At 37.9% G+C, this 11987-nt stretch overlaps 1 protein-coding gene across 3 annotated transcripts in view; it reads right to left on the bottom strand.

Annotated features, from left to right (window-relative positions):
* PPP6C (protein phosphatase 6, catalytic subunit) overlaps nt 1-6438 on the bottom strand; it is a 70434-nt gene extending 63996 nt beyond the window's left edge. For 2 of the 3 annotated variants that reach the window (XM_006892566.1, XM_006892567.1), the window contains exon 1: nt 6169-6438. In XM_006892566.1, coding sequence (XP_006892628.1) covers nt 6169-6243 — 75 coding nt within the window. In that variant the 5' untranslated portion in view covers nt 6244-6438. Of the gene's footprint in view, nt 1-6079 lie in introns of all 3 variants that reach the window. The other variant, XM_006892565.1, reaches the window with a different exon arrangement.
* Between the last annotated feature and the right edge of the window lie 5549 nt (nt 6439-11987).

The following is an 11987-nucleotide window of genomic DNA, read 5'->3' as shown; positions in this document are numbered from 1 at the left end:
TGTGCAACCATGAATGAAAGGAAATCCAAGTTTTCTGTAAAATTTCATTAAAATAGAAATTAAAAAATAAATAATAATAATAATAGGAAGGGCCATCGGGTTGCCTACAAGATAGAGAGTTGTGATTTCAACTCAAAGGTGAAACGTTTGACTCCACCACTGAGTCAGATGAGGGAGAAAGATGGAAAGATGATTAATTTCCTCTCATGGGATTTACTGCCTCTGAAAAACTAATGGAGAGTGAGCTAGTTGGTTCCAATTTGAAGGCAATAAGTTGTTATAAAAATAAATGTATTAGGGGCGGGGCCGTCTACCTAAATTATCAACAAAGAACACACAACTCAGGGAGCTCTGGTGGCCTAGTGGCAAGAAGTTGCACTGCAATCCCAGAGGTGCGCAGTTCCACCAGATCATCCAGATGTTCTGCTTGAGAAGGAGGGGCAATCTCCTCCTGTACCAGTCAGATCTGATTTGACAGTACATGCACAAAAAATAATAAATTTTTCTTTAAAAAAAAAAAAAAGAACACACAACTCACTAGTGAAAATCCTGATTGAAATCCGTAACTCAGCGGGGGTTGGGGGAACATTTATGTAATCTCAGTATAAACTCAGTATAGTCAGCCAACTATGCACATACAGTGGCTTCAAACACTCCAGCTTTGCTGTGGACAAGACATAAACCCCAGTAGTACAAATTCCTCTTCAGGTTTTGGTTTAATTTGCAAGGAAGTATCAAGACTTCTCTCACTGCTCCAAACAATCACTAAAGTAATTTTCTCAATCTTACCCCAAATCTAGGGCATACTGCACTCTTCATCTTGCCCAATTAATCCCTAACCCTCAAAATTAGGAGCACTCTAAAGATTTTCCATTTTAGGAATGCTATTTCTATTTCAAAATATTTATTCTCAGTTCCATTCCAATCACTGCATCTTGTTCCCTCTTGCCTCTCTAATACCCTGCCTGGATTTGAAATTTTTGTTAATTCTTTGTTTAGTTTATTTTGTTCTCTAACACATGTACTGTTGTTGTTAGGCACTATTGAGTCAATTATGACTCAAAGAGACCCAATGAATGATGGATCTGAACCTTACCCTATCCTGCACCATCCTTATCCCTGATATGCTTGAGCCCACTGTTACAGTCACCGTGTCAATCCATTTCATCAAGGGTCTTCCTCTTCTTTGCTGACCCTCCACCTGATGTCTTTTTTCCAAGGACAGACACCTCTTTACAACATGCCCTAAATATGTGAGATGGAATTTCTCCATCTTTGTCCATTAGGAGCACCCTGACTGCTCTTCCTCCTAGACATATTTGTTTGTTCTTTTGGTAGTCCATGACCTATTCAGTACTATTCTCCAATATCATAATCCAAAAGCATCGATTCTTCTATCCTTATTGATTGTCCAATTTTCAGATGCACAGCAAGTAACTGAAAAGATCATGGATTGCATCAAGCACACCTTAGTCTTCAAACTGATATAGATGCTCTTTAGCATCAGGGAGAGGTCCTTGACAGATTCCCCACTCCCACCCCACCCCTAAATCATTTTTTTATTTCTTGACTGCTGGTACCAAGCGTGTTGATTGTGGATGCTAGCAAGATGAAATCACTGACTACCTCAATCTTTATCTATTATGATGTTCCCTACTGGTCCAGTGGTGACTATATTTGATTTTGAGATGTAATTAATCCATATTGAAAGCTGTATACTAGATTCTTCTTATTTCTATATACAGATATTTATATAGTATCCTTACCTTAATTAGGAAATAATCTATCTAAATTCTAAATTTTACGTAGCTTTTGTATAGAGCCTCTACTATAAGACAAAACACTGGGAATGAGGAGTAGAAGTCTGTCTATATGCTTTCAGTTTTTTAACCACATCACTACTAGTAAGTCTTCATTATGAGAGGCTTTTGTCCAGTACATTGTAGGATGTTTAGAAGCACACCTGGTTTCTCAACTAGATACCAATAGCACTCCTTTAGCAATACTGCCACAAAAGTTCCAGACATACATAGCAAAATGTCTCCACTCCCACAAGGGACAAAATCACCCTGAGAATCTCACCTAAGGTTAATACTATCCAAAGAGTGTCTGGAGCAAATTTGACTCCAATATTTTGCCTAACTGACGTGATGTATCTAATACAGGGAGTTTAGTGGTATACTGGTAATATACTTGGAAGTATCTCAAACTCAGTGAGATACTCCCCTGTATTATGTCTATTCTATGTGGTTTCTGGGAAAGAAAGATTTTATTTAGAGGGTTAGCTATGAATTGGTTCTAACACAATAGCAAATTAATTCATGCCAGGAACTAAGAGAGAAGTATACTGAATGCTTGTAGCCTGTTAGCAGGTATAGCTGCTTCTTATCCTTTCCAGTTGCAGAATCACTTTCTTAACAAAACTCAAACTTAACACCTGGCCTATCATATCTATGTTATTTTTATTCCATTTCAATCCTTGGTTTTCAATGCTGACAGAATAATTATTTCTGAAAATCTACTATCATTCTCCTTAAAGTCTATCAAGATAGAATTATGAAAAGGTTTAAAAACGAATAGTAGTGATGTTTGCATGTTTCAAGTCTGATTAAAGCCATTAGATTACACACTCAAAAATAGTGAAGATAATGTTGTTTTGTGTATATTCTGTCATAATAAAAATAGCATTTCATGAGGAAAAAAATGATTTATAATCCCTCTGTTTATGACAGCCTTTCCAAATATTATAGTTGAATTGTACTCTCAAAAAAGACTTACTGAAGTATAAACTCCTGCACCTGTAAATATGATCTTGTTTGAGGGAACGAAGTCTTTCTCTGAAGAGAACAGTAAGTCACATCAGAGTATGGCAAGACCTAATCCTATTTCTTTCTGAGTGATGTTTTACAAGTGGGGTATCAGACTTGAGAAAAGAGAAGCACTCAGGGAAAGGCAGCAAGAGAGATCAATCTACAAGCCAGGAAGCCACTCAAAGCTACCAGAAACAAAGGAGTCAAGACTGTTCCTTTCCAAATTTTATTTTTCTTTAAAAAGAAAAACTAACTGGGAGACAGGGGTGGGCTTGGAGGAAAATGTGCAACAATGAATGAATAGGGAAAAAAATTAAATGGAAAGAATATACCATATATATATATACACACACACATATATATAAAATTTTAAAAAATCATTAAGAAAACAAAAAAAAATCTTTCTTTCCCAGAAACCACATAGAGTACAGTTTTGCCAATTCCCTGAATTCAGACTTTTAGCTTTTAGAACAGTGAAGAAATAATTCTTAAGTCCTTACATTATTCTGTCATAATATAGTGACATAAATCACTAATGAGCAAAACAGCTGAAAAGCAATTATTTTACTATTTTTTATAAGTATGAAATGTAAGAGGAACTCTGGTGGCCTAGCAGCAAGAAGCTACACTGAAATCCCAGAGGTATGTGGTTCAAATCCACCAGATGTTCTGCTGGGGAAGGAGGGAAAATCTCCTCCTGTACCAATCAGATCCGATTTGACAGTACACACACAAAAATAATAAAATAAAATTTAAATAAAAAGGTATGAAATGTAGAGGCAGTTGGTAGATGAGAAGTAAGTGAATGTGTCTATCAACAATATTGTTAAGAGATTATTTTCAGAAAACACAGAACATAATTCTGTGGTCAAAGGGCAAACAAAATGCCACAAATTACCAGAGTCTTGAAAACATTCCATGAGAATCAGCTCCTCCCTATGTAAGGAAAATGTTACATAAACATTGGTCCCTTCACTTTCACATATTTCACACAAAACGGGTAGACTGGATGAAGCACTAGTGATTTGACCACCTCCAATTTTGATAAGGAGAAATGCTGATTAAATCCAGTACAACCGGTGCATTCACTCTTGTACCTCCAACATCTAGCTCACAATTGTTGCTGTGTACCACTGACTTGGAACTGACCCATAGCTGACCTGCCACCCAGTTTCCAAAGTCAAAAAAATCCTAAGGGAGATTGCCCATCTCTCTCTCTCCCAAGACACAGCTGGTAGATTCAAATCGTGCACTTTTGCATTGGCAGTGCAATCCCTTACCACTAAGCCACCAGAGCTCCCTAATTTATTACTAACACAGAAAATTTCTTTTTCTACCAGACAAATTTTTCTATTCAGATCATTAATATTTTTAACCTTAAAATCTAAGGGGGAAAAAATGCTCCTGGAATACTTTATTGGCGTGAATTATTTTAGTTTACACTTCATGCCAAGAAGTAAAACCAAAATTGAATTTCCTTAAATACTCCAGAGATGAGAAGCATAAGTAAATTAATCTTATAGAAACATTTCCAAGACTAAGAAAGAATGCCTCCTAATACAGAAAAATTACTTACACAGAAAAAGTAAGGTTCTTCTTTCTCAGTAGTTGGTCGGATTATTTTTTAAAATAAAGTTTGTTAAGAATAGATATAAGCTAAGAACAGTTGCTGGCATGTGCTGTCAAGTAGCTTGAAGAACAGTATGCATATTTTAAAACGAAATAGCTTTCTATTTCCTTAAGTGAGGAGAAAATCTAACATTTATCAAACCAAGAAGCCTAAAGAAAATCCAACCAATTAGCTTTCTAATAATTTCAGTGTCAAATATCAAGCCACTATTAAGACACATTTTCAAAGGAAAAGATAACTTTCTTGTAAACATAAAGCTTAAAGCAGCTTTACATATGGTTAATAAAAAGAGAACTAAATTCCATATTAGTTTAATAATGTGCAAGTCAACTTCATCTATGGGATTAACAAGGCTACCAAAAGAGGATTTTCTCATTCCCACACACTGAGCCCTGATGTTGGCTGTAAATGTTGCACATAAAAAGTAGCAGCAAAACTAATTTCTGAAGCCTTAATGAGTATGGATGCTGTACTACCACTAACATTTGCTTTGTCATCATTTAAGTCAAATGACCCTATAAAAAGGGGGGAAATGCACAAGACTCTCCACCATATAGTGTGTATAATTACCACATAAGTACAATTCAGTTACATTTCCCACAGCACAACTGGCCTTAAATGTTTTACATACTTGTTGAATTATGTTATGTCAAATATCAATTTCCTGTACGAAGGTAGACAACAAAAGAAAAAAGGTGTAATCTCTAGCTTAAGAGAAAGAATTAAATGACAAAGGTAAATTGCTTTAAGTGCATACTTTAAAGGATAAAAGGAACTCAAATAATGAACAATTTTTCCATTTACTTATCTAAACTTTACTGAATAAAGCAGATACCAGAACTAACTCGAAACCACTTCTAGGGACACTTAAGCCTTCATGCCACAAACACATATGGACACTTTTCAAAAAAGCTGTGTACCAAAGATTTAGTCTATTCCTTTACTCATAATTCACATTGCTGTTATTATGTAGGACTGGATAGTAATAAGGAACAATTCATTTCCTTTAGAAAATCAAGAAAATTAAGTCTTGGGTTAATAAGGCACTGTGGAGAACAGTTTAAAAGACAGAAAAGTATTTTTCTTTCTTGAGGTCCTATGACATTAATTAAAGATAACCTAAACCAATAACATATTTATAAACGTAATTGACTTAGGACAACAAAACTCTTAACAGCAACTGAAAATCGGGTCAACTTGATGTTCTCTGACATCCCTTTCAAACTGCTCTGGCCTATCACCTTTCCATTCTTAAGTAAACTAAACACACCAGAGCTGCGTTCCTGAACGCCGGCGGGATCTGTCAAATGCCAGCCACCTCGCGCTGTCACTTCTAGTGAAGATGACCCCACCCCGAGAGGACTGCATGCTAGGGTTCAGTTCGGACTCTAGGAGACCGGGGGACAAGGGTTGAGGGGAGCAGTCAACTTGGCCAATACTCGAAATCCTGAAGCAGCCCTAAGGCCAAGAGGGGCGACTCTGGGGCAGGGGCTGCGACTTCCCTTGGCGTCCCTGAGATGAACCAAGGTGGCATTTAAGGGAGCCAGGATTCCAGGATTTCCCCCTAACGCTAAGTCGAACTGGGTAGCTTCATACCTCACTGGGCCCTCCAGAGAGGACTGATACCCGACAGGGGTACCGCCAAGGGAGGAAAGGCGGGCCGGCGGGAGCCCCACTGCCGGAAGGGGCGAGCCTCGCAAACAGAGCTCCCACCCAGACCCAGCTCACCTTCAGGTCATTCTCCGGGAGGTACTTGCACAGTCGCGCTATCTCTACATACTTGTCCAGGTCTAGGGGCGCCATTTTAGAAATAACAAGCCGCAAAAGAGCAGCGGCGACAGCGGCTGCGGTTGTACTAGCGGCGGCAGCGGCAGAGGCCGAAGCCGGAAGTCTTTCTACGTCACGTCCGGCCGTAAGAGAGGCTGTGCGCAGCTACGCTAAAGCTTGACTGGGTTTCCCTCAGCTGTTTCGGCAAAGCTCACGCCCTCTCTGGCGAAAGGCAAGCGGCTAGTCCCTCGACTTTCCCTCAGGCTGGAGAACGGAACCTTCCAGGACCCGTAGGTGTTCGCCCGAGGAATCCAGGGATCTGTAGTTCATATTTGTGACCATACACCCTTCCCTCACTCAAGACCTAGTACCTCTGGGGAACTAACGAGGATTTTCTGATGGAAAACGGCCAAGTAAGCTCTCCTAGCCATTTCCTGGTTTCTCATTCAGACCATTCTAAACACTGTTTTCTGTCTTACGGGAACAACTAGATAAAGATTAGATAAACTCTTTAAAAATTAGATAAACTTGGCCGTGGTAACCAGTTTACCCATCTCCAAAGAATCCTAAACTTGTGTAAAGATGCTAGGCTCCCTATCTTCTTATCTAGACAGATGGAAGACAAATATACAAATGCTTCTTATAAAAAAAATATTAAAAAAAACACAAATGCTTCTTATGGTAACTGCTTGACAGATGCTATTACCATTTAATCCTCGTAATGAATGATGGGAAATGGATTTAGAGCCTGAAGAAACCTGCCTAAACTGCCACTGAGAAAAAGAGGTGGAGCCAAGATTGTAAAATCCATCCATTAACTTAAACATAATTTAAAAATAAATCCTCTGTGTGTGTATGTGTATTTTAGCCCTTTGTTGCACCCATCCTGTGTCAATCCATTTCTCTCACTAGGAGCAGCTGGTGGATTTGAACTGCAGCCACAAGCCTTTTTGTTCACAGCACAATACGGAATTTATAGCACCACCAGAGCTCAACTTAGGGGACCCCTATCTATTATTGAGCAGAAAGTTCAGGCACCAGGGCGATTCCAGTTTTAGACTGGAAGAGTGACTAAAGCCATAGGTTTAGGGGCTCCACCCAGCTTTATGAAACCAATGAGTCCAATCTTTTTCATGATTTTGAATTTTATTTCACATTTTTCTTCCATTCTATTCCTTTCTGAGTGGTCTGAAATGGTAACCAGGCCACATCTAGTTCATCTGATCGCTGGGTGTTGCATATTGAACTTCACTTGATCCTTTGGTCGTTTGGATTCATCTTTTCTTCACTCTAATTTGCCCTGGATTGTCCTTCAATTGCTGTCTTTACTGCTGCTTCCATGTGCATAAACTGCAGGGTCAAGTAAAAGTAAACCCATTACAACATCAATCTTTTTTCCATTCATCATGATGTTGCTTATTGGTCCAGTTGTGAACATTTTTGTTTTCTTTATGTTGAGTTATAATGCATACAAAGCTTTTAAACTTAATTCTTCAATAAGTGCATCAATAAAAGCTGACTATCAACAAGCTAGGTTGTGTCATTTACATATCTTAAGACTTCTGTTTTGCATATCTTTCTCCAATCCTGGTACCCCATTCACTTTCTTTTTTTCATTCACTTGCATGTAATATAGTTATTAGATTATTTGTTCAGCAGAGAGATTTAATAAGTATGGTGGGAAAAAAATACCTTGATACACATCATCTAAATTATTTAAAAACAGTATTTCTTCTGTTCAAATGACTGACTCTTGTCTATGTACAGGTTACACATGAAAACATTTGAGTGATCTATAATTCTCATTCATTATCCATGATGTGTTATGCCTTTACATGGTAAATTAAACACAGATAAACATTTTTCTGGCATTCTTTACTTTTAGCTCAGATTTAATATCAACAGTGTTCAATTTACTCTTGTGAATCTGACGTGAATTTCTGGCAGATCCTTTTCTATGTATCGCCTCAATTGCTTTTTTCCTTATCTTCAGCAAAATTTTACTTGCCTTCTGAAACCCTGTGAACCTGGAGAGAGGATGAAAGACATACAAGTGTTGAGACTTTGTTTCATAGGGTCGCTATGAGTTGCCTGCGACTCAATGGCACTTAACAACTTAACAACATGATATTAATATTGATAGTTTAATAATTTCTTTATTCATTTGGATTCACTTTCTGTAGAATGGGCACAAATATAGATCCCTTACATTTGGTTGACTAGGTAACTATTGAAATTAAATTACCTGTTTATTGAAATATCTCAATTGATATTCCTGTAACTAATAGCAACGCTATACACAAGAGCTCTGAATCTTGCCCTATCCTGAGCCAGTCTCACTGATTCTGGCACACCTAATCCTGTTGCCACAGTTATCATGTCAGTCCATCTCATCTGCGGTTTCCTCTCCTGTGCTGTCATCATTAGTCAGTCATTCTCCAACTCTCTGATGGATAATACTTAAAATGTGAAAGAATAAACAATGCTATAACATACAATTTTGCAACAACAATAATAATAACTTAAAAATATGTGTGGCAACATATACACATATATATGTATGGTTACTGTTTTGTGTCATCAAGTCAGAACTGATTCATAGCTCCCCTACAGTGAGCTTTCAGAGGCATACTCATTTACTTATTTGTTCCTTCCTTTTATAGTGAGGTTACAGATACTGCCTCCTGAGAGAAGATTTCCCAACTTTTTCCAGTGGAGCAGTGGGTGGATTTGGACCACCAACTTTTGAGTTGGCACCACAACTATTTTGTCACCAGAGCTCCTTATATATGTATGCAATTGTTGTTATATACTGTCAAGTTATAATCAACTCATAGCTGCCCCTCCAGTGGGTTTCAGAGGCAGTAAATTGCCCAGGAGGAGAATGCCTTTCTTTTCTCCATGGATCATTTAGTGGGTTTGAGCCACTTGCCTTCAGATTAGCAGCACAGCTCCTAACCACTAAGACCACCTGAGATCCCTTCTATATGGTGGTGGTTGTTGTTGTTGTGTACTGTTGCATTCTAACCGACTCATAGCTGACCCTCCAGATGGTTTTCAGAGGCGGTAAACTGCACAGGAGGAGATTGTTCATCTTTCTCCTATGAAACAGCTGGTAGATTCTAACCACATGCCTCTGAGATGGCCACCAGCTTAATTGTTTCTAGGTAGTATCTATAACTATGGCTTTAATATAGTATATTATGTATGTGAGCATATATGTGGCATATATAAACACATACATGAATATGCCTACAGATATTCAATATTTATAAATAAAATATGCAGGTGTACTAATTTACTCATATACGCCTTCCCATTATAGGACGGTCACATAATTGTGCTTAGACACAATTAACCACTGCACAGGATAGTTTACTAGGTTTGAAGGCTTGGCACCATAATCTCATAGACTAACTTGATCAATTGGCAAAATAAATTTTTTTTCCAAAATATATTTCTTAAAAGACAGTGTTCCATATCCTAGATTAATGTGTAACATCTAGGATTTAAATAGCTTGTGAACAATCATCTCAAAGAAAACAAAAGGATACAACTTTCCGTTTATATGCTTTGCTTATAGAACAAATAAATATGTCTTGGAGAAAGTGCAGCCAGAGTGCTCCTTGAAGACAAATAAGATAAAGCTTCATCTCACATACTTCAGGCATGTTGCTAGGAGAGGCTATTCCTCAGAAAAGGACATCATGCTTAGAAAAGTGGAGAGTCAGTGAAAGAGAGAAAGACTCTCAACAAGATGGATTGACACAATGCTGCAGTGGGCTCAAGTGTGAAAATGGCACAGGATAGGACGGGGTTCACATCTGTTGTTCATAGGGTTGCTATGGGTCATACTCAACTCAATGACACCTAACAACAATAACAACAATTATATGCCTTGCTAGCTGAAACCAAAGAATACTTGAATCCCTTGCTGCAGAAGATCAAAGTCTTCAATATGGATTATATCTCAACATCAAGAAAACGGAAATTCTCACCTCTGAACCAACAGGCAACACCATGATTTATGGAAAAATATTTAAAGTAGGATCCATAGTCAACACCCTTGATACTAGCAGCCAAGAAATCAAAAGATGTGTTGCATTGGAAAAAGCTGCTGTCACAGACCTCTCTAAAGTGCTAAAGAGAGATGATGTCATTTAAAGATTAAAGTGTTCTCGATCCAATTTGTGATCTTTTCAATTACTTGCTATGCATTGGAAAGTTGGGCAAAGAATAAGTATGGTAGAAGAAAAAATTAGTGCCTTTGAGTTGTGGAATTGGAGAGGAGCCATGGAGAGGAATATCCTGTGAAAAGAAACAAATGCATGTTGGAGAAGGTGCAACTAGGGTAACCCTTCAAGTCAAGAGTGATAAAACTTCATTTCATATACTTCGAGCATGTTGTTAAGAGGAGCTAGTCCTTGGAAAAAGGCTTCATGTTGCAAAGGTAGGGGTCGGTGAAAGAAAGGAAGACCCTCAAATATATAAACAGTTGACTGTAACAAGGGACTCCACTGTATCAGAGATGATGAAGATTGCACAGACTAGAGCAAGGTTCACATCCATTGTTCGTAGGATTGCTAGGAGTTTTAGTCAGCTCGATGACACCTAACAACAACAAGTGACTGAAATAAAAGACAATAAGGAAATCAAAGACTCAAAGAAATTTAGGACAAAAATAACTTATAGACCATAACGTCATGTAGCCTGGGACCAGAACTACATGGTGCATAATTATCACTACTAACTATTCTGACCAGGGACACAAAGGTCCCTGATATAAAGGGGAAAAGATGTGGATCAAAACTCAAATTATTTAAAAAAGCCAGACTTACTGGATCAATGAAGACTAGAGAAACCCCATCACCCTGAGATACCCTTTGAACTCGAGAACTGAAACCATTCCCAGTAGTCACCTTTTATCCAAATAACTGATTTCATTATAAAAGAAACTATATTATCAAGGAATAATGTGTTCCATTAAATAACCAAGCAACCAGTAAACATTAACCATAAAAAGAAGAAGCTAAGAAAGGTCAGAAAAACTGGAAACAGAACGACTGTAACAAAAAAGGAAAAACATAGTGGCAAGAAGCTGCAATCCCGAATCCACCAGATGCTCCCCTGGGGAAGAAGAGGCAATCACTTCCTGTCCCAGCTGGATCAGATTCGATGGTATACAAAAATAAAAAAAGGAAAAACAAGAATGTTGTTATATTATGAAAACTGTAACCATGTATAGATAACAGAAATGGACTTGAGCTTCATTTTTGCTATATAAACTTTCACCTGGAGCCCAATTTCTTTTTTAAAATTCATTCAACAAAGAGTGATATAATGCCTATGCTATTAACAGGAAACTCTGTTGGTATAGTCCAGAGACAGTTGCACTACTAATATAAAGGTGTAACTCGGGTGCCTCTCAGGCAATTCAAATCCATCAGAAGCTCTGTGAAAGAAAGGTCGATCATTTCCTCTAGGGTCATTTATGGCCTTCAGAAACTCACTGGACGGTCAGTTATGAGTTGGTTCCAACGTCACAGCAATGAGTTTGAAGGATTGAGGGGGGAGTTTTTTAAAATAATGATATGGCTATAATCCTTGCCTTTATGGAATTTAGAGTTTATTCAAAGAGGAAAACATCAGCAAATATTTCATTGCAAATTATCATTCTTGCTGTAAAGAGAAAAGAATACTGTGAATAAGACAATAAAGAAGGAAAGGACTCCTTTAGGTTGGCAATGTAATAGAAATAAAGTGTGCAACCCAGCACCAGA

This window comes from Elephantulus edwardii, unplaced genomic scaffold, assembly GCF_000299155.1.
Source record: "Elephantulus edwardii isolate Elephantulus edwardi_28Jun2011 unplaced genomic scaffold, EleEdw1.0 scaffold00116, whole genome shotgun sequence".
Classification (NCBI taxonomy): Eukaryota; Metazoa; Chordata; class Mammalia; order Macroscelidea; family Macroscelididae; genus Elephantulus; species Elephantulus edwardii.
The sequence above is the reverse complement of the archived record's forward strand: the minus strand, read 5'-3'. Positions and strand labels throughout refer to the sequence as shown.